General features: G+C 43.4%; 1 protein-coding gene across 4 annotated transcripts in view; it reads right to left on the minus strand.

Annotated features, from left to right (window-relative positions):
- The window catches only part of LOC146816630 (cytochrome P450 2K1-like), a 504,791-nt gene that overhangs the window by 9,141 nt on the left and 472,449 nt on the right, over positions 1-23,201 (minus strand). For all 4 annotated transcript variants that reach the window (XM_085610503.1, XM_085610501.1, XM_085610504.1 and 1 more), the window contains one exon: positions 11,485-11,626. In XM_085610503.1, coding sequence (XP_085466629.1) covers positions 11,485-11,626 — 142 coding nt within the window. The remainder of the gene's footprint in view (positions 1-11,484; positions 11,627-23,201) is intronic.

Raw genomic sequence — 23,201 nt, forward strand, 5'->3', positions numbered from 1 at the left:
TTCAATAAGTATTTATTGAACCATCATCATTCTAGTGTTAAAGAGGTGTGGCGCAGCGGCCAGGGTGACTGACTCCAGAACCGGGGGCTCACGGTTCGATATCCGGCAACATCAGCAGATTAGCCCAGCACCATGCGACTCTGGGCAATAGCTCGCTTTATCTTCCCGACGGCCCCCAGCGCCTTGACATCCTTGGGTAATTGTTTGCGCTTTACAAATACTGGACATTTACAAAATACTGGACAAATAGGTGTGCTGAAACAACCATAAGACAGAAACAGATATAAATGATTATAAGCGCCAGTAGAGTAAATGGATGGTAGATTCCTACCATAGTGCTAAAACAATGAATACAGGCAGGTATAAAAATACATGACAATAATGCGTACTCCTACTATGCAACCCTAACTGGATCTACCTAAGTGTACCTAGCATGTATGGAGGTGTAGAGCCAAGAATCCCCCTAGGCTGAAGCCAGCCTCATTCCCTGAAGTGAGAGACTGTGGGACCCTGTCTTGGTATTGAGATAGACACCCCGCGAGGAATGTCCGACCACTGCGAACTGGAGTGTCTGCATGCAGGAAACTCAGCGTCTTGCGTCAGTGTGTCAGAATGAGTCTTTCTCCTCTGCCTGCCTTGGCAAAGATGTGGTGTATATATACCCAAAAGGTACCCTCAGGAGATTCTAGCTTGCTGTGTCATGTCGGCCGTGGATGACGGAAGGGATGACCCCTTTACATAGGTATTATGCAGAAGATGGTAATCCTGCTGTGATTCTGGGAATCTTCATGCATAATTAATGAGGCTAGTATTAGAGAAAACCACACAACATTATAAGCAGAGTTTAACTAGGTAAAAGGTCAATACCAAAACCCATTATGTAGTGTAATGGTCCGGCGAATGTAGGTGAAAGGTTAGAAGAATACTCAAGCCTATATTCGGATACCCTATGAAACATAACAGTAGCAAGCACTATATAAATGCAAACCTTTTTACCTCTTCTATCCCTCCACTAGCTTTCTCGATCCAAATAACTGACTAACATATCCACCACTGAAATCACTTTCATATTTTACTATACTAATTCACCACTAATCCCATTATGGGTTCTGGATTAACGTGCTACTTGCTGAAAAAGCACTTCAACACCTCGTCAGTGGTAGTAAGCAGTATATAAATGCAATTACAATACAATTACAAAAGGATACATTGTTTTCTTACAGCAGGTGTCATGAACATTAACACTCTCAAGGCTAGGGCAATTCATGGATGCTACTACAGGCAATATGCTAGTGATGTCCTGTTTCACATTTATTTATTTTTCTTCTCCTATGTCCAGACGTTTCCTGAACAAAAAAAGATAAGAGGTACATTGGATCTAAAGTGGGTTTTTGTTTTACTTATTTGTGCTTAAGTGCTGCAGTGATAGACGGACTAATATTTGGTCACTTGGTCTCAGAATTAGGCGAAACAGAAGGAAGAAATTAGGGGAAGATGCAAACAATGTTTCTGGATGATGTGTTGCCCAGCCTTTACTTACATGGCCATGAACAACCCCTATTTAAAGGGCCAAAGCTACTTTTTACTGCAATTTTCAATCAAAAGGTACTATTTTCATCCAAAAAGTCATGGTTGGATGGGGCCTTATCAATATTGTTCCAGAAACATGGCTTTTGTGCAAGCAGCTGATGGCACACACTGCACTTGTTTAGGGGTTTCCGCGTGCTTTGAGGATGAGGAACAACAGCTATTAATGCTACCAAGGAAAGTTTTCTTGTTTTTGGGATGAACTTATTTATTATTTTGTTTAAGGAGCACAGTATTTCCAGCACAAATACGGTACACAGAGGACAATAGTAATTAGACCATAAACCAAAATGAGTGTTTATATGTACCAGCTGTATGGAAATTATTAGTGGGAATAGATATTGATCTAATTACATTTCTAATAACAAAGCACCCATGCAACAATATACATATTTGCAAAGTTTGAGAGCCAAGTGAGAAATAAATTGGTGTCTTCCATTACAAGGCGGTGTTTTTTTAGGGCTGTTTTAGGATCGTTGAGGGGCTACAAGGGGGTCCTATACAGCAGAAAGAACGGAATCTAGACGCAGCAAAGGGTGTGTTTGGTGAGACTAGGAGGTTTTGGTTAGCATATTTTAGGTGAAAAGCATTAGAGAGCCAACAGAGGTGCCTTGGATGGCTTTGAATACTAGCATCAGAAGCTGAAAAGGCACTGGTATTTGTTGATCAGCCAGATTAGTGGTGATATGTTGAGGTAGCACTGTGTTTTGAGACATTATATAATTGTCCAGTGGCGACGTTTAAGGCGTTCACTAGTGAGCATTGGGAAAGGAAGTCTATTGCAATAATCGAATTTGATAAGGAAATTTGAATTCAGTGCTTTGGTTGTGTGGAAAGGAATGAATTGGTGGATTGTGTATGTATTTAGTTCTTGAAAAATCCCTGAAGTGGCAGTCTACGCAATGTAAGGTTTTATTTTCTTAGAGAGAATCAATAGAACATCAAGTTTCCAGCAGAGGAGGTGAAAGCCAGGGCAATGGGAGGGATGTTGTTTAAGTTAGGTATTAAGGTGGGTTTAGGACCTCCATCTAGGATGAGTTTATTCTGATGAGACCAGGAGCCATCCAGGAATGAATGGCAGTAAGACAATGATATATTTTTTCCTTGTGGAAAAATTAGACAGTTGTAACTGAGAACACAATTTGTGTGGGTCATCAATGTATAGATGACTTGGATGAGGGTAGTTTGAAGTTCCAAGCAACAGAAAAGGAGTGGTTAGAGAGGTAAGGGGCACATTAATTGAGGCATAGACTGTGATTCCCATAATTGTTAGGAAGGATCTACATTGGAGCAATCAACAGTGTCAAAAATAGCAGCGACGATATGGAGCATAATAGTGGTTAGAGTTGTCTATGGTGTGCCAATGTGGTAACGTATGCTAAGTGTGAGAGTGCAGTTTCTGTCCAGTTAAGAGAATAGTTTCAAATTGCAAATTATTGAACAGATTGTTAGGGGACAGTAAAATGGTGAGGTGATTAAAAACAATTTGTTCTACAATTTTGTTGACGAAATGGAGTTGGGATACTGAGCAGTAGATTGGGAGCAATACATACAACCCAAAAGCTTACCAGTGATGGCAAGTGTACAGGAGCTTTCCAATGAGAGCCCTTCAGGCACTCCCTCATTGATCGCCCATACAGGGAACAATAATATCCACAAACCCATATATCTACAACAAATACTCTAACCTTCTCACTTCCACCCTTACTACACCACCTCCCATCACTTCCAATCCTCCTCATGCACACTCATCTCAACTCTGCCCAGCTGATAATAAGGACCCCCCTCTCAACATGGCATCCCTCATAACATCACCCTGCTCCCCGACCTTCCAACGCAACCCACAGCTACCTGTAAACATGATTACTGGGTAATGAGATTCAATGAGATTGATCATTGCCTAAAACATCTTAAGGAGGGTCTTCAGAGACTTACGGCCATCACATTTGATATCCGGATCTCTCAGAGTTCAAATAATAACATGAAAAACGGAACTGATTCCCTCGCATACATCCCTACACTCCATGTCCCACACACAGCTAATCTGGGATCTGGATCTACACCTTACCCTAATGATGCCTCTCACCCAAAGAGAGCTAATCAAGATTTGTCAAGCAAGGAGATCCATGAACTCCTCCTCTCTTATCAGTCCGAAAAGAATATTAACAGTTCCAATAAAAATCAAATACAAGCCATCCAAGCGAATCCTGTCAGAGAACCAAGCCTCAACCACAACGGAATAAACAAGAATAACCTCAAGCTCGTCTCTTTGTCACAGATGGCCTCTCTTTATAATAATAAGCAGCTGAACTGCATGCTCCTCAATGGCAGATTAGCGAATAAACACGCTGCAGATATCTACGACCTCATTCTCTCACACAAATTCAACATAGTTATCCTCACGGAAACATGCTTAAACAACTCATCTCATCCCATCGTAGATTTACTAGTCCCACCTAGTCACAAGATCATTCGACTAGATAGACCAGAGAAAATAGGGGGTGGAATAGCATGCATCTACCACAATACTCTTTCAGTACACCGATTGGAAACAATAGTGGTCACGACATGAGAATATCTAAGCATTTACATTTGTAATATACATGCCTTCCATCACCCTCTGGGTGATAACTCTTTATTCATTGAATCATCACACTGAATGACAATCTTCAAGGACCCCAGATCTTCCTGGGCGACTTTAATATACACTGAAATTACCTCAACAACCACTCAATGAATAACCTAAAATCTTTTCTATTAAACCATGAGTTATCCCAAATTTGCGACAGGCCAACACACAACAAGGGGGAGACCCTGGACCTTATTATCTCAAAAACTGCCACTATTTCCCTAGAATCTACTAGCCCCTGTGACTGGACAGACCATTATTACATCACTTTCCTCATCAATTTAAAGGTGATCCCTAAGCATTAACAACCAAAGAAAATAAAACAATGGAAAAGGGATCTTCGTAATATAAACCGCAATGAACTAACTACCCTATGCAATAATAACTTGATCCCACAGACCAACATGGAGAATGTCAATGAGCTCACTGACTACTACAACACTTCCATATTAAAAGTAATGGACTCCATTGTGCCTCTTCAACAGAAAAATACATCCAATAAAAATTCAAAGCCCAGGTTCACCTACAACCTGAACACAGAAAGACACAATCTTTGAACAGCAGAAAGAGCTTGGAGATCCTCTCCATCCCTGGAATTGCTAAAACATCTAAGAACAACAAGGAATACATACAATAGAAGAATAAGATAAGAGAAAGCGATTTTGTTTAATAGAGCTTGACCAAGCCAGAAATAGGCTAACAAAACTTTCCGAAATAGTCAAGCAGCAATCAAGTAACACATCCAACTCGTTAGTCTCCGGATCCAGCTCCCATCCAAATTACAAAGACGTAGCCACCTTCTTCAAGGAAAAAACCTCAAAGGTAGAGAACGAACTTCAAATAGAAAAGGAACTATCACCAGCTACCCCATGCAATTTCTCGTACATCTCCCAGATCACGGAAGGGGATGAAACACCCCTGCCCCCTCCAAAAACAATGCCTCTTGGAACATCTTCTTCCCAATCAGCAAACATGGCATGTACAACATTCTTTCTTCCTTAAACCCCTCTAACACCTTCACAGACCCTATACCTCCTCCCATACTCAAATCCTGTGGTCGCCCTCTATGGACCAAGATTGTAAACAGCTCACAACGTCAAGGCACTATCGCTGACTGCCTAAAGGTAGGACAAATAACTCATTTAAAAAAAAAAAAACCTATGGCAGACTGCTCTGATCCTAACAATTACCGACCTATCTCCAACATCTCTACTTTGGCAAAGCTCTTAGAAACATGTGTTCAGAGTCAACTCTGGAACCACATAGACAAATATCAACTCCTCGACTAACCACAATCAGGCTTCCGTAAAGATCACAGCACCGAATCTACACTTACTCATATAGTGGATGACATACTAAAAATGCTGGATCAAAATGAATCATGCCTTCTGATACTGCTTGATTTATCGCCCCCCTTTGATTCTGTCAAACATGATAATCTATTGAATTTACTGGAACAAAGGATGAGATTATCAGTGGTCGTATTACAATGGTTTGCTTCCTTCCTCCAAAACAGATCCCTAAGAGTCAAAATGAATCAATCTCTGTCTAAGTCCAATGCGATCACGCTTGGCATTCCTCAAGGTTCTGGTCTTTCACCCCTACTATTTACCATATTCATTGAACCATTGGCTTACCTCCTAAAGTCTTCTAATATCCACTACCATATGTATGCTGATGACACTCAGCTGTATCTCAAAATTGCCTCCCCAGAGGACATTATATCCCTCAATTACATCCTACAAAACACACACCTCTGGCTCACGTTTAACCATCTCAAACTCAACGCTGCCAAACCCGAATTTCTTCTCATCTCTCCACCGAACTACAGCCCCAAGATTCATCTTTAGTTGAAACATTTTATAGCCCTCAAATGCTCTTCCCACATCATAGACTCTGCTAGATCATGCAGGATCACATCAGCGCAGCCACCAAAGGAGCAAATTACCAACTAGGCATTCAGCGGAAACTTAAACCCTATCTACCACAAGAAGACCTAAAACAAGCGGTCCATGCTCTAGTATTACCCAGGCTGGATTATGGTAGTGCCACATGATGTGGCTTACCTCGATACAAATTGGCACCTCTAAGAGCATCCCTCAACAGGAAAGGGCGTTTACAATGCTGGTAAGGCCACGCGGGCAGGTTACAACATGGACGTTACATCGTCCGCGCTGTTACCACGCATGGCATTATATCGCAAGTTGTTTCTACGACTTGCGCTAGATGGCGCGCAACACCAGGGAATGTGTTGGATTTTAAATCCAACACATTCCCTGCTGTTGCGCTAACTGGAGTAGGAATAGTAATTTATGCTATTCCTAAGTCTAGCGCGCCATCTAGCGCAAGTCGTAGAAACGACTTGTGATGTAATGCCATGCGTGGTAACAACGCGGACAATGTAATGTCCGCATTGTAACCTACCATGTGGTATTTGCCAGCATAGTAACATCATACATTCTCCCTCAACGCGGCAGCCAGACTTGTCCTTGGAACAAAAAGAAACACACACATCTCACTGGATCTAAAATCATTAAACTGGCTACCGTACGAGATAAGAATCCATCTGAAAATTGCCTGCATGATGCATAAGGTGTTACATCTCAATTCTCCCAGTTACCTGGCTCAAAAGCTAGAAAAATCAGGGGGCAGCAGATCCTCATGAAGTGCGCTCACCTTGTTTCTGGAACCCCAACGAACTCACAAAAAGAAAACTGGTGCCAGAGCATTCTCGGCGATTGCACCCAAGATATTGAACCACCGAATGTTCGCCTAATCTCCTCTACCTCCTCCTTCAAAAAAGAAGCCAAATCTTTTCTACTGACGAAGTTTTTACCTTAAGACAATATATCAGCCACATTGAAAATGCATAGCCAGCAAACTCCTATGGAGATTGTCCCTCCTATTACTGTCTTTATTCAAGACCAATCTGTGTTATTCTATTATACTTTATGATTTGTTTGGTTCTCACGCATGTATTTCCTGTTTTTTGTGTGGCTTTTTTCCAGACCAAATGTTACACTATTCCCCATCATGTAAAGTGCTCTGATACCCACTAGGGTCACGTTCGCGTAATACACAACTTTATAAATAAATAAATTAAGACAGTGCGCTTATCACACAGTCAGGCAGAATATTGTAGGATGCTTGATTAGCCTAGACTGCACTGGCATTTCCAATGTTGCAGTCACCTGGAGAGCACTCACAAATGATGAGAAGCATTGGGTGAGATGGGGGGGAGATTCTGCATCAGGTCAATGATGTCAAACTTGGGCTTCTTCATCCTGTGCCAAATCAAAACTTTGAGCTAGAGCAAAGGGAAGCAACACGCTTTATTGATTGCCATTTCCAAAATGGAAGTGCTTCCAGATATTTCTGGCTCAGCTTCCCAATCTTAGATTAAGTTGAGTCTTTTCCTTTGATGTCAGATCATGCTTGAATTATATTTAATGGAGGCAGTAATGAGTGTAGAGTGTGTCACGGTGCACTCATTCCCTTACTTATCATCCTGCCCATCTCCCACTCACTACTACATTTGTCTCTGAATTTTACTCCTGATTTTCTCTTTGATCGACTGGATGTCCTTCTTCTTCTTTTTCCCTGACATCAGAAAGAGCTTGTTGTTTAGCTTATCTACATCTGAATTAAATGCTATCTTTATTGAAGCATAACAAGATTGCCAGGGGTATTTTTGACTTTTTGTGGCTTTTTCCTCCTAAATGAATTCTCTTCTGGAGCCACTTGAAACCTTTCAAGTATACTACTTATTTCAGGTCAGAAATGTGGCTTCCTGGAGGAGACTCCCTTTCTTTGAGCAATCAAGAAGAGAACTTAACAGAACTTCACAGACCACATCCTTGACAGGAAGGAGAGCTGTGCATTATGTTATCTTCACAAGACACAGGACCACAGCAGATCTGGACGTGAGGGTGAGTTACCAAATTTAAAGGAGTGATTCAATAAGTAGGTTCAGCAGAGTAGAGCCTTGAAAGTCTGAGAACTCTTAGACTCACAAGGGACTTGTGATAGATGGATCAAGAGTATCTAGTATTTCGATGTGCTCTGTAGGTAATATGGTAAATAAATTACAAGTGATATCACAAGTATCAGAAGTATTGGAGGGAAGAGTTGAAAGATTTCTTTGTTAGTAGAGATTTTTGAGGAGTTTGTGGTGGAGGTAGTAAGTTATAAATAGTGCTTGGCAGTCATTCTAATGTGGTGATAAATAGTTTTATTCTTACACCACCTGCAAAAGGAAAACATGCATTATGGTTATCAGAAAGCACATGTTAGATGTGATCGATGGTTGTGAGTATGAGGCGACTTAGGAAAACGTGTGAGTAGGACAGTGAGACTCAGAGAATTTTTGATTTGGTCAAATGATTCAGGCATTTGTGGATTTGTTGCAGAAAAGATTGTAGGAAAAAGCTTAATGTTTTCTTTTAGAAAATGCGTTGGTACTGCCAAGGCATAGGACAGGAGGGAGATTAATTGTGTATGGCAGCATGGTAGGCTCCATCAGGAGCGTTACGTGTCTGTCAATTAGCCATAATGTGTGCAGATAAAAGTACTAAAGAAAAAGGAATTGCTCTGTGATCTGACCAGGTCGGTCAAATCTAAGAAGAAACCCATAGCTAGGGTAGCCACGGCACGTGGATGGAGTTCTGTGGGGCAGAGAGGCAGGGTGGGGGAGGAGCAGGGTTGGGGGTACTAAAAACCGGAATATGGATAATTGGAGGTAAGTAAACAATTAAATAAATACAACAAATTTTGTAGTGCGCTGCATCGCAAAATGCAATGCAGCGCGCGCTACGAAATTAGTTTTATTTATTTAATTGTTTCCTTACCTCCAATTATCCATATTCCGGTTTTTAGTACCCCCCACTCTGCCCCTCCACCGCCCCGCCTCTCTGCCCCTCCACCGCCCCGCCTCTCTGCCCCACGGAACTCCCTCCATGGGCCGCGGCTGAGCTAGGCAATAGTGTCACATTGGGTCTGCAACAAACGATGCATATTTTATTTAGAAATACAACAGTGACAATCATTATGTCTGTACCATAAAACCATGTTGTATTATAAACAGCATGCAGGATGCATTTCTCACTAAAGTATAAGAGAGTACCACAGGCAGGTGAAGATGGCCAGGCAAGGAGTAGATATATGAGGTTCTCTATTTTATGAGGAGAGGATGGGGTGATTTGTCCCAGTACTCCGGAGGGCTTAGAATCCAAAAGGTGTCTACATACCAGGTTTCAGGAGGAGATAGGAGAAGTCCAATTTGACCCATCACAGGGGACAGCACTTGGATGTCAAAACTCACTGCACCACAGTCTACCAAAATGAGGCAAAGCTGGTCCAGTTAGTACTGGCCAGCTGAGCCTCTTGCAGCTTCTTATCTTACTGTAGCCACAGGTCAACTGATGTTGGGAGTCCACTTAATTGTCCTCGGTACAAGTGGGAGTAGGTCCAGTCCTTTATGACTCATCATAGGTCGCAAACAGAGAGTGCACTCCTTCTTGTGTTCTTCCGCAGGTCCACAATGTTCTGAAGAGTGTGCCTGGGGATGCCACATATATGCCTGACACTCGCTAGAGGATGTGTTCACTTATAGCCCCTCCATAACCAATGGGATAAAAGTTCCTAGAGGTTACTTTACCCAGTTGTGCAACAGCTCCCATTTGCCCTACTGAAAACACTCTTTCCTAAAGATCCAAGATAGAGAAACCCTTCTCTTCTTGTGCAGAGTCTGTGTGCATACACAGATATGTGGTGAGGGACATGAGCAGTCCTGCCCCCCTTGGTTACTTCAAAGTAGTTCTGTGGGCAGCTCCCCCCCAATGGGGCTGGTGCCTGACAACTGAGAGCACAAAAGCTAGAAGCTAGAACCTTTCCATGTGTCACCCAACATTTGCTTGTGATGAAAGGGAAAGGCACCTTTGAAGTATATTAAGCTTCTTGGCTGACCCCAATTCTTCTTCCAGAAAGGGCAGCAAAAACACCTTTCCACACCCAAGCCCTTGTCTCATGCTCTGGAAGCCATTTTCACTGTTCTAAAGGTACTATTCACTGGATGGACTACAGTTGGAGGGCTAATGCAAATTAACCCCCAGGAGCTTTAGACAGGAAATCTGTATCTTTCTAACAGTTACATCTCCTTAATATTTGTTAGGAATCTGACATCTCCATTAGGTTGGGCTTTTAATAAACATTACAAATAGGTGTTTAATCATTTTTCAATCTGACCCCTAACCGGAGATAGCAGAATTAATTAATATTGTTAGCCTTCCTACTGTACAAATAGCTTTTGGATGCTAGTCAGCGTAATGACCTGCTAACTTTACATTTCCAAATATCCTGTCCTACTTTTAAATTCCAGGCACCCTGACTTCTGGGCTACAAGGCCCACATAGAGATAAATTATTAATATTTATGCAAAAACTTTCTTCTGGGTATAAGGGTTATTTTGGCAGGTCGGTTGCAGGTTTTAAAATGCGGCAACCAGGCTACAGTGGTAGACCTGGAGTCATGTTTGCCTGGTCACACTTGTGAACGATGCAGTAGTATTGTAGTCCGTGGGTGGTATGAGACTTTCCTTACCATTGGTGCATTTTGGACACCACATGCTATAGCCTTCTAGGATTGCTAAAAACCTGCAGCATCACTCCACATAAAAATGGGTTTGACTAATCAGAAAGAGGCAGTTTCTCACAAGCAGGGAATAAAAAAAGCCTCAACAAGGCCTATCCTGGACTTGCGTGTGCAGGATGAGGAGCAACCTTTAGATGTAGCCAGTCATCTCGTTTTGGTGAGGATTTGCATGCTTTTTATGCTAACCAGAAAACAGAACCCATACAATGAAAAATGTACTAGTATTATCCTTCCCATATACTTTTGTAGCTTTCAGGTGTGATTAATTATGTATGCACATGGTCCTTTTAGGATTAACTGATTATGAATTGAACCATGTTGTTATAGAGAATATTGATGGGTGGGGGTTGACATCCAGTCTGAGACTGGATGCATAATGTCGTGAACACAATTATTTCTGATTGGAACGTGTTGTCTCAATGGATAAGATAATATACAGACTATTTATTCTTCATTGGCTGGTGGCTTTCATTAACCTGAATATTTCAGCACATACAATTCTGCTTTTGACAATTCAAAATGACAGAGAAAGAAAACTGCTTGCATTTCATACAATACCACGCATTAGCACTAATTCCAGCTCAGGTTATAGAAAGATCAATGTACTTAATTTATCTTACCTGCTGAGAAAGGAATGAATGCTTCTTTCTTCACAAACTTTCCTTCTGAGTCAAGAAAATGCTGTGGATAAAACTCCTTTGGTTTTTCAAAATGAGCCTCGTCTTGTAAGACGGATGCCAAGAGAACAGTGACAGCAGTTCCCTATGACAGAAGGAAAACTTTTAATTATATTTCATGAAAGGTGTATGAAGAAAATTAAATATGGATTAAACTTCTTCTCGAGGTGCTGGGTGTATAGGGATTGCAATAACACAAATGCAGAAACCCATTGCAACATAATGTTTGAGGAACATACTAGAATTCCTGAACATGTTCTAGACTGGATAGATCTTTCCTCTACATCCTCAGTCTGCAAGTTTGAATACGGTCAGTTGAATCATCTTTCAATCAGTATGCTGAGGTGTACCGCAAGGTTCATTATCCAGCATGTTCTTTATGTGAGCTTAATGGCTCAACTCCTAGGTCAACATAAAGTCAAACTACACATGTACGCTGATCTCCAGCTGAAAACATTTCTACAGACATCTCCTTGTAGCTGAATCACATACTCATCTATAGGAGTGAGAACATCCTCAGTCTGCATAGAAGCAAGACTAAAATATTGGTGTTCTCTGGAACAGCAAGTAACTCTGTTCCTTTGATTGCCCCACTCCTCACTACTTTGAATACCAGGAATTAGTTACTCATGTATGCACTAGTCAAGGGAATCAACCTGCAACTCTCCCTTCTACACATCATCCTTGTACTTTAACCATATCACCGGTACAGTTGACAAAAGCCTTGGTGATGAAAAGTGTAGAATACTGCACTAATCCATAGACTGGCCTTCCAAGAACATATTTGTCAGAATGCTAATTTTAAAACGAGGCCGCCACATTCTGTTTGAACCCTAAGAGGAGTAACTACAACAAGGAAGTCCAGAAAGCTTTCCAATAGCTCCTAGTAAATGCCAGGATCAAGATTAAATACTTTACACGGTCCTAAAGGACTAATAAGCCTACTGCTCGAGAAACCTACAAAGACACTTCATTACATTACGAAAAGGACCCCATGCTCAGCATTTGCATATCTCATTACCCGAAACGCATTCACTCAGATCAAACATGGTGGCAGAAACCTTGGAGTACATGGCTCTAAACTGTTAAATATTCTGCACCCAAGTAGAGCTGAAGTCATGTATTTCAGGAAGTGCCTGAAAAATAAATCTTCTTCAACTGAGTATCTTTTATGTGGGAAACTGCAATAAGAATGACAATGCACACAATTTGAAGAGGGTACTCCATCACAATAGTAACAGAGTACCCTCTCTGCCATACTGAAGGTCCGCCAGCCCGATTTTGACACAACTACCCTTCAGTACGTCAGTGATGTAGTCTACTCCATCTCCGTCGTTGACATACTCCTCCGATTAGCTGACAGAATAAGGGCCGCCGTGTTTTGGCCATGGACCACTTGCCCAATTTAGAGTGAGCGGGCAAAAGGCCAGATTTTATCTCCCATAGCGCAATGAAAAACGTGGTGGTAAGGGACAGTGTAATCATTAGCTCCTATAGTGTGGCGGATATTAGTTTTTTATTAAAAACAAAACAAAAACGCTTTGGTATTTTGTTTTTGAAAAACCAAAATCATGGGCAGTTCCATTATTTTGATGGTATAGTTTGCCAAAATTTTAACATATTGAGAGGAACCACCATGGTGCATGGCTGGTGGGCAACTCAATAAATTTGGTGGGCAGAGGACTCTCAGTCTTGTGGGAGTAAAGTACTCCACCGTACCACTGCCTGTCAAACTCTAAATCAGCCCCAAGAAATCTATACTGTTTACAGTGTGTAAAGCGTTTGTGAACACATACAGTAACCCAGTGGCAACACTACAGATGGACACCACACAAGTTTTATATAAAAAATAAGTATTCTTTATATAGACTGATCACAAGACCACAAACGACAAAAATCCACAATACTGTACTTAAAATGGTAGAATAAACTTAGTTCTCTTTAGATGTTAAAATGCGACACTTGAGTTCAATGTATCCTTGGATGCGTAACGCTATACAACGAAAAGTGTTGCAGGGAAGGTGATGCGTCCCGCAATGCCGTGATGCGATGAAGATCCGGTGCAATGAAACAAAGATGGCGTCTTCTTCTTGATGCGACACGATGCGTGAACGCCCTGCTGCCGTGCGGCGAATCAACGATTCTTCTGAGCTGCGACAGGCACTGCGACATGCTTCTCCCATGATGCGAGACGCTTCGGCAAGGCGATGCGACAACTGCAGCGGGGACACCCTTGTTCAGTGATGCGACAACAGCGGCTGCGGCGGCGACACGCTTCTCCGGTAATGCGAGACGCTTCTGCGATGCGACCGCTACAGCTGCGACACCCTTCTTAAGTGATGGGACGACAGCGGCGGAAACATTCTTCTTTGGTGTTGCGAGACCCTTCTGCAATGCGATGCGACAGCTACAGCGGCGACACCCTTGTTCAGTGATGCGACGACAGCAACTGCGGCGACGACGCGCTTCTTCTTCGTGAGTCGCGCTTCCAGCTCCTTGCGACACGCAGTCCCTCAGAAAGCCCAACACAACTGCAGGCACTTCAAAGAACACTTGGGGAGCTGGGGCTTGAAGTCTGTTGTCCCTGAGACTTCAGTAGGAGGCAAGCTCTTTCTCAAGTCCTTGGAGATCCTTCACAAGTTGATGAAAGTACACACAAAGTTCCTTTCTCCTCTCTTTGGCAGTTAGGCAACCACTGCAGGCCAATCCCTCAAGCTTAGGGATAGTCTCTCCTCAGTCTCTCTGGTTCCTCTCCTCAGCAAAGGTTTCTTCTTGTTTCCCAAAAGTGATCTAAAGTTCTGGGGTCCTGGTCCCCCTTTTTATACACAGTTTCCCTTTGTTCTCTAAAGGCAGAAAGGCCTTTGCCTGATCCAAACCAGTTCTGGTCAGTCCTGGAGCACTTTGTATACAAGACTCCTTCTTTCCTTTCACAGGGCAGGGCAGAGACATCAGACGCACCAAAGGAGGTGGAGCCAGCATTGTGGAGGGAAGGCACAGTCCTATTCAGGTCCCAGGTGCAACTCCTCCCACCCATCTACATGCAGATCTCTCTATTCAGCCCTGTGCTGACTCATCCTGTCTCCTGGAATCCCCCAGCCCCTGTCACTCAAACTCCAGACAAGGAATACACAACCTAGCAGAGGCAGGCTTGGATGGTTAGACAAGAAAATACCTACTTTCTAAAAGTGTTAGTTTCAAACACAGAATGTTAAAACCAACTTCACTAAAAGATGCATTTTATCATTCTGAGTTCAGGCATAATCAACTCGAATTTCTACCTAGTTCCCTGACTCAGTTAGGATTATAAGGTGTAATAATCAAACTGCCCATTCTGGCCTATGGGGAACAGGTAGCCTTGCAATAGTGAAACACGAAAATGGCTGTAATTCACTACTATACCATGCCACACACACCAGGGTATGTCCTACCTTATACTTACAATGCACCCTGCCCTTGGGCCTACCATAGGGGTGTCTGATATGAAGAAAAGGAAAGGTTTAGGGACTGGCAAGTGGGTGCACTTGGCCAGTCAGCATGGCAGTACCAGACTGTACACAGGCTCTGCAATGGCAGACATGAGACACACTTTTACAGGCTGCTTCTGTGGGTGGCACAACCAGTGCTGCAATCCCACCAGCAGCATTTGGTTTACAAGCCCTGGGCACTCCTAGTGCACTGTACTAGGGTCTGACAGGTAAACCAAAATAGCCAATCATGGAATCTCTAATCCATACATCAATTTACCATAGGGAGCACTTGCACTGTGGCACTGGACAGCAGTGGCACAGTGACCAAAGCATCTATAACCAGCAAAACACATGAGGCAACAGCAAAAAATGGAAGGGAGACCCACGCCAAGGTGCCAGGTCTAACATACACATTTCTGGAATCCTGGTTAATGTTTGGCCCACAGATCCTGTCATGACGATATTGTACTTCATGACCCACAAAGAAGTTTGTTTATTTCTATCCTGCAAGGTTGCCAGCTGTGTGCTTGCAGATAATTCTTGATGTGAAGTAAGAGAGAAGAGCTCAGTGCTATTGACTTCCCAACAGGCCCTTTTGTTAGTATGTGAGGCCATCTTGGAATCTTGGTCCCGCAAAACATTGACAACTGTGTCATACAACGTCCTTTACTGCTATGAATGGGTCATCCTTCAAGAGATAACAAAATCCTCTTTGTCTGTCTCTTTCCATGATAAAGCACAATCTGTCACACAAGGTAGAAAAACAATGACCCCACTGCATTGACCATACTCTGTCTCCCACAATATCAGTGAGTGTTGCTTCCCACATGCATGATAATGCACCTTTGCCAGTCAATAAAACATAATAGAGCAGCCATCAGCAGATCTCCAGTGGTTTGTGAGTGGAACTACTTACAAGGCTGTGCTATCTTGATAACAGGCAACCCTGAGGGAAAATTGTAAGCTCATCTTTGGGCAATGCCAATTAAGCTGCCCGAGGTCCAAATTCCATCAAGCTAGCCTAAACAGCAACCCACTGCAAAATAATTTAGGCCATTTTAACAGCTTGGAAAAACAAACTATAAAATTGCTTTTGCATGTGTAGCACATTTTCAAATGAGCTGCAGCAAGAACAGAATACATTCACATTCAACCTGTAACAAAAAGAGTATTGTGAAACAAAACAGCTTGCAGTGCAAGAAATGTGCTGAATTGCACTGTGACCAGGTGGCAAGACGGGTAAGCTGAAACTAGAGGTGAGGCATAACACCTGAACAACCATCTGCTTATTTAGAGGGGACTTGTATGACAGGACTGGTGGGAAGAATAGGCCATCTGCGCACCCGCCATCTTTTGCCTCTGCTTGCAGCAGCCATTTGTGCTGAGTACAGACTGGCACCACTTGTAGGAGCCCCCAGCACGAGACTCTGGAACCAGTCATCTGACATTACACATGAGAAATACCAATTCCTGTCCTGGATCTTCTCATGAACCCAAACATCTAAAATCATAGCCAAACCACAGTCTCAGATGAAGCTTATTTAAGGTCTTTCTGATCCTCCCCATGGAATATGTACTTTCGCGGCTGAAGCAGTAGTACCTTTTTTAAGTCTTAACAATCTCTTTAAGCCATTCAGATCACAAAGTACTTTTTTACAGCTTTCAAGAAAGTTTTAGATGTTTGCTACAGTCCAAGTAAATAAGTAGAAGTTACTAGAGAGAAACTTTGTTGAAATGTCATTCCTATATTGTATCAATTCACAGGACAGCAAATACACTATGTAGAAATGTGTCAGCTCCCTTCAGTTATTGCTCTGTTGGTAGCATCATTAACTTTTTGATCAGCCCGTGGCACAACCTTTTGGTGATTTGAGTGTCAGCTGTCACAAATGTCTAAATATTTCCTCTTTACATCTGAGTCCTCATCTGAAAGGGCCGTTAGGAGATTTTGAGCATGAACCATAGAACTGAATATTGAAACGTCGTTATCAATGGGTCACTGCGATGAAATAGTAACCATCTTTTCTGAAGGAATTCCCTTTGAAAAAACCAGAAGTTGACTGGTTCAGGAGTGCTAAAGTGGATCCTCACTGACCTTAGTAGGGTCAAGTGCTGGATTACAGGAATTGTTATGAACACCACGCACAAGTGTGTGCGTCCTGTTCCAGGGAGCATGATGTACAAAAATAGCTCTGGAAGCTTCTGCTATGAGAGCAACCAACTGTATTCTGCAGACTACGGCTCTTACTAAATCAAGCACTCAACTCAATACTGGTAATTCTCAGCACAAATCTTTATCCAGAAATAGTCCTGACCTGCAGTTTATGGAAACACTAAAGTAAAAAAAAAGTTATGCATCTCAGTCCATCGGTGGATTGGGATAAGGCCAAAGTAACGACCGGTGGCTGAGATCTATTCACGCATTCCATCCATCAATTTTTTGCATTTTTTTATTGTGATGTTCCAAGTGTGATGGGAATGTCAAGACAAGAGTCCCATGTTCACTGGGCCACTGGAACCAAGACTGAAGAGTCCCAAACGGGCCAAAACTGGTCTTGGGTTGCTTGAGTTACGATTTAGAGAGGATCTGGCTTAGCAGTATGGGCTGGACTGTTCCTATTATTTTTCTAACTGGAAAGGGGTTAAGGTTGCCACTCCATTGCAAATTACATGGTCAGACCATTTCGCTATTCCTTTTGAGATTGAAATTGGCCCACAGGATGATAGTATGATCAAACCTAGACCTCAGAAGCGTAGAGACTGGAAGAAGTTTACGAAGGAAAACTATAAATCCGCTCTACTTAAAGAATCCCCGTCTCCAGGGAACACTTTGCTCAAAGCCTGGGCCGATTATGAAATATGGATGTCTAGGGCTTTGGACAAGGTAGCGCCATGGACACTAAAGCCCCCCGCCAGGAAAATTAAAACTGCCCCCTGGTTTTCTAAAGAACTTAAAGAAGCTAAAGCTAAATGTAAAAATACTGAACGTAGCTGGAGGAAAAACTACAATTCTGAGGATAAACTGAATTATAAAAGAGAACTTAAAGCCTATCACAAACTCGTAAGAGCAGCGAAAGGCGCTCATTTCAAAGAACGTATAGAATCGGCAAAAAATCCTACTAAGGAACTTTTTTCAATCTACAAAGAGCTTACGGTTCCTACTAGATTAGAGGCCCAAGACATCTTCTCCAATGAATTATGTGATGAGATTGCAGATTTTTTCATAAACAAAGTGGACTTAATACACGCTTCCTTTACAGATAACATGCCAACTAAACATTTGGCAGTGAGAAATGTCACCGCCACCATACCCCGTCTGACATGTTTTAGAGTTCCAGAGAGGTCAGATTTACTTACTATTGTTAATAGCATTCAGACTGGCTCTCCTTTGGATGTGATATCCCCCAATCGTTGCAAGGGAATATTTGACTGCATGATTGAACAGATTGAACACTTGATTTCCTTATCCTTCCAGGAGTGCCACGTGCCTAACACTTGGAAAACAGCACAGGTTATACCCCTGAAAATAAACCCAATATCCACATTTCCCAGTTAAAAAATCTACGACCCATCTCTCTCCTCCCATTTTGTGGGAAAGTCGTGGAGAAGGTAGTCAATAGTCAACTCATGAAGTTCATTGAAGAAAACTCGCTTCTCCACCCCACTCAGTCAGGTTTTAGAGCGGGCCACTCTACTGAGTCGGCGGTGCTCTTCTCCACTGAATGTCTGAGACTAGCTGCGGACGAGGGGCAGACGGCAGCGTTGGTTCTACTAGATCTCAGTGCAGCATTTGACACCGTGCTGCACTCGACGCTGCTGTCTCGCCTCTCAGATTTGGGAGTTGATGGACCAGCCCTGAAGTGGGTAGAATCTTTTCTAGATAACAGGAGCTTTCAGATTTACTATCCTCCCTACAAATCGACTCTTCGCAAATTGAGACATGGGGTTCCACAGGGCTCAAGTCTGAGCCCCACGCTATTCAATTTATACATGGAGCCCTTAGCACATATTGTGGATGCTTTTGGTGTGGATATCGTCTCATATGCGGACGATACCCAACTAATAATTAAAATCACCAACAATCAGGCAGAGGATGCTAAAAACTTCTCCAACTGCATGAGAGCTGTGGCAGAGTAGATGAACAACAACTGCCTACGCCTTAATGGCGATAAAACAGAAGTGTTGGTGGTTGGTAAATCCCCCTCGGCCTGGTCCCAGGCTTGGTGGCCACAAGAATTAGGTGCAATTCCCGTCCCGGCAGACTCCGTTAGAAATCTGGGAGTGTTGCTGGATGGGGAGTTATCTTTTCAACAACAGATTAACAAAACTACGGGAAAATGTTTTGGAATATTAAAAACTCTTCGGAAAGTTCTCACCCTGCTCCCCATTAGTGCCAGGAAAACATTGATTCATGCCCTAGTCACTCCTCATCTAGACTACGGCAATGCTCTTCTTCTTGGCCTAAGTAGAAAGGGCATACATCAATTGCAGTGCGTCCAAAATGCAGCCGCCCGCCTGGTTCTCAATCTTCCTCGCAGGGCTTCAGGAAAAACAGCATTACGGAAACACCACTGGCTCCCTATCGAGGAGCGCATCAAGTTCAAAGCACTTTGTTTTGCCCATCGCATTGCCCAGGGTAAAGGACCTGGTTATCTACGCAATCTCCTTACCATCCATCGCCCTATTCGCAACCTGAGATCTGCTGAAGCGATGCTATTCCAGCTCCCTCGCGTACGCAGGACCAGGATGGGAGGTAGCTCCTTTCGCCTTCTAGCCAGTAGGCACTGGAACCATCTCCCTCTCGACTTGCATATGGAACCCTCCGAAGCCAGATTTAGACTAAAGCTGAAAACGTACCTTTTCCCTAGTGAATAATTGTCTTTTTCCCCCGAGGATTGATTTAGCCTCGGACATCGGCTTTTCAGGGGGACATTAGTATTTCTTAAGCGCGGGGACACACCGTTTTGAGTGTAACCAGGCGCTCTATAAGTGGTTTTATTATTATTATTATTATTATTACACCAGGATGAAGGCTGATTTGCTTATGGCTGGGACTAACCTGAGGTGGCATGGTGAGCAAAAAAACGATGGACTGGGATGTGGCGCAAGTGATTGCCAGTGGCTGTGATGGGTTTAAGCATTACATCCATTACTTTTTTGTATTGGTTATTATGACAGCCTAATTGTGGAGGGTAGGTCCACATATGGGCCCTGCACTCACTGGGTCACTGATTCAAGTTACTCCCAACTGAAGAGGCCCACATAGTCTGAAACCATTATTGGGTTGCTTGGTTTATGACTTAGCAGCTCTGGCTGGACTGTTCCTATTACACCGGGACCATGGCTACTTTGTTTATAACTGGTTTAACCTGAGGTGGCATAGTGGGCAAAATAACGATGGATTTGGATGGGGCCCAAGCAATTTCTAGTGGTTGAGATTAATTTAAGCATTCCATCCTTCACCTTTTTTATTCATTCTATCAGTATGCCTAGACGTGGATCCCATGCTCACTGTGCCAATGAAACCAAGCAGCACTCAGCTGAAGAGGCCAAAATAGGCAGAAACTGGTCTTGGGTTGCTCATGCTCTGTTTCAAAGCTGACCTTTGGTGGATGACTGCATTGTAGTAAGGACTCCCTTAATACGTACATACATTGTTAAGTTAGCATAACCACGTTAGAAGTTGGAAAGCCATCTTGCTGCTTTTGCACACGACACTGCATTTACATGTTATTGCTTAAACGAACTGCTGACTCGAGTTTTGCCTCACACGAGAGCAATCTGTTGTTACCATCCCGAGCTCTGCGAAGCGACCTTGGTCTGCACACGATGTGACAAACAGTCTGAGTTGTTAGACAATGCATGTTTTCCACTCTAGGTTGATCGACCCACTATTTAGCCATAACACACGAGCAGCTGCACATACCTGAAAGTTGGTGCTTTTAATATCACGGACATCATGTTTATTATTCAGACCGAAGACGAGCCTTCCTGCGAGAAGTCTCCTGATGCTCCTGTGATGTGATTTCACTAAGCTGATCTTTGAGGTATGGGGTCCCCTATTCAAGCCTGAGAGACCTTCTGTTAGTCTAATAATAATATTAGCCTCTTAGTAAAGGGAAAGTGGTAGTATCCACTGTCATTATAACATGATCACCCCTTTTATATTCTATGGTATTGTAACTATGTTGATGGTTTTGATTTTAATCATTTGTCTGCTTGTATTAGCCAAAGTACTGCATATCAGGACACGTGGTCTATAAAAATAAACTCTTTTTATTTTCACCGTGTCTCTGTTGATTCTTGTTGTGGACTGATGTGAGAATAATATACGAACAGGTATTTCCGATTCCCACCATTCCTGAGTATGTACTGAGTCGCGTGTTCTGGGTTGTCTTTTCATTGGGACCGCCGAGCTAAATCTCGGATAACGAATGGGACACTTATGCTAGCCGGATACTGGGTTCTGGGTTCTGAGGTGAGTTTCTGGTACACCACAACTCACTGAGGTCCTGGGGTTCTACGCATAGTTCTGTGTATAAGCAGAATCCCTGCAACATGGCGCACCTAACGTTTGGTCTATGAGTTGAAACGCCTTAGTAGTGCTCGCGTTTGTCCACAACACCCTCATTCTTGTTTCCGGATAACAAGTCTGACGGATTTAAACCTACCTAGGTCTATTGATATAGGTTCTTTCAAGCTTGATAATTAAAAAGGTTAGTGAACCCTTGTGCTACTGATAGTTTCACGTGTGTTGTCCCAATGTCGGTGGAAATTGCGGCGCATAGCCGTGCGGCTCTAAAACGTCATTTGACGCAGTATGGGGTACCGGACACTGGTATGAACGTCATCTTTGTGGTGGGAGCCGATGCTGCTCATCCCTATGAGTTGTTCTACTCTTGGGTGACGATTCCAGCGGTGGGGGATGATGACACCTTTCATTCTTACACTGCCGCTGCAGTGCCGGCGAACTATACGCCGTATAGGACACAGGAAATACCAATATCTGCTTGGCAGCATCTTATTTGGTTTAATGGCGCCCTTCCCCATGTGGTTATACCGCCGAGAATGGGCCCTTTATCAATTGCAGGGGCCACTTGGCCGGTACTAGCCGGATTTACGCCTCATCCCCGTTACCTCACGGTGACGGTGGCTGAGCTGCGTGTACTACACACTGCCCTAATTACGGTATATAGGGCGTTGGTGCAGTATGTGTCGCGCAATATGCAGGCGGGGGCGCCTGCTGTTGCGGGACAGCCTACTGATCATCACGCGGTGGTCATTAGTCCTGTTATGGTCAATTCTGTTATGGGCAAGCGCCCCCTTACTAGGGATGATTTCCCCTTTTGGCTTGCTGAGAAATTTGACCAAATAGAAGCGGTTTATCCGAATACTTCACCTGTGGAGAAACACAGGATCCTCACCATTAGTTTGCCGAAGGACTTGGTCCCACACATTGACGATTGTACAAATTGGGGCAAGGTCTTTGCAGCGACGTACGCGCAGTGCTATGGCACTCCGTCTATGTTGCAGCTGCCCTCCGTAATCAAAAGAGTTCAAGAGAACCATGGTGCGGAGTCTGCGATAGAGTTAGGGATGCGGCTCCTCGGGCAATTTGACCTGGTGGCTACCATGATAATTGGTAACCTGAAGGGTGATGCTTTGCATTTCCAGGTTCGTAATGAACTGAAACGAGTTCCTGAGGAGGACAAACCGCAGGAATTTGCGAAAATAATCGCAGAGGCATATCGGGATTTGGGTCGTAGCTCTTTAGGGGTTAAGCCTGTAATAAAGAATCCCGATCTAAAACAGCAGGGTAAGGCAGAAACGTCTGGTAAGGACGACCGGCCCTTTTTTCCTAAACAAAAATGGCAGGTTAAACAACAGGGGAAGCAGCAGCAGCAGAAACAGGGCTCTCGGCCTGCCTCTCCCGTACAGTCTAGTAGTGAACGCACTTATGATCTGTGCGATCGTGCTGCTATAAAGTCTCCTGATCGATTTCAGGTTTCTGAACAGCGCTCTCCTCGTTCTTCACAGGAAACATCGGCTACACAGTCCGGTGGCGGAGGCGGTGGCAAAGGTCGGGGTGCTCCACAACAGCGTGACCAGCCCCGACAGACTGAGGGTAAAGGCAAGCAGGACGAATTTGCACGACAAAGACCCCCGTTTCAGAAGAAGAAAGTGGCGGCTCTG

This window comes from Triturus cristatus, chromosome 6, assembly GCF_964204655.1.
Source record: "Triturus cristatus chromosome 6, aTriCri1.1, whole genome shotgun sequence".
Lineage (NCBI taxonomy): Eukaryota > Metazoa > Chordata > Amphibia > Caudata > Salamandridae > Triturus > Triturus cristatus.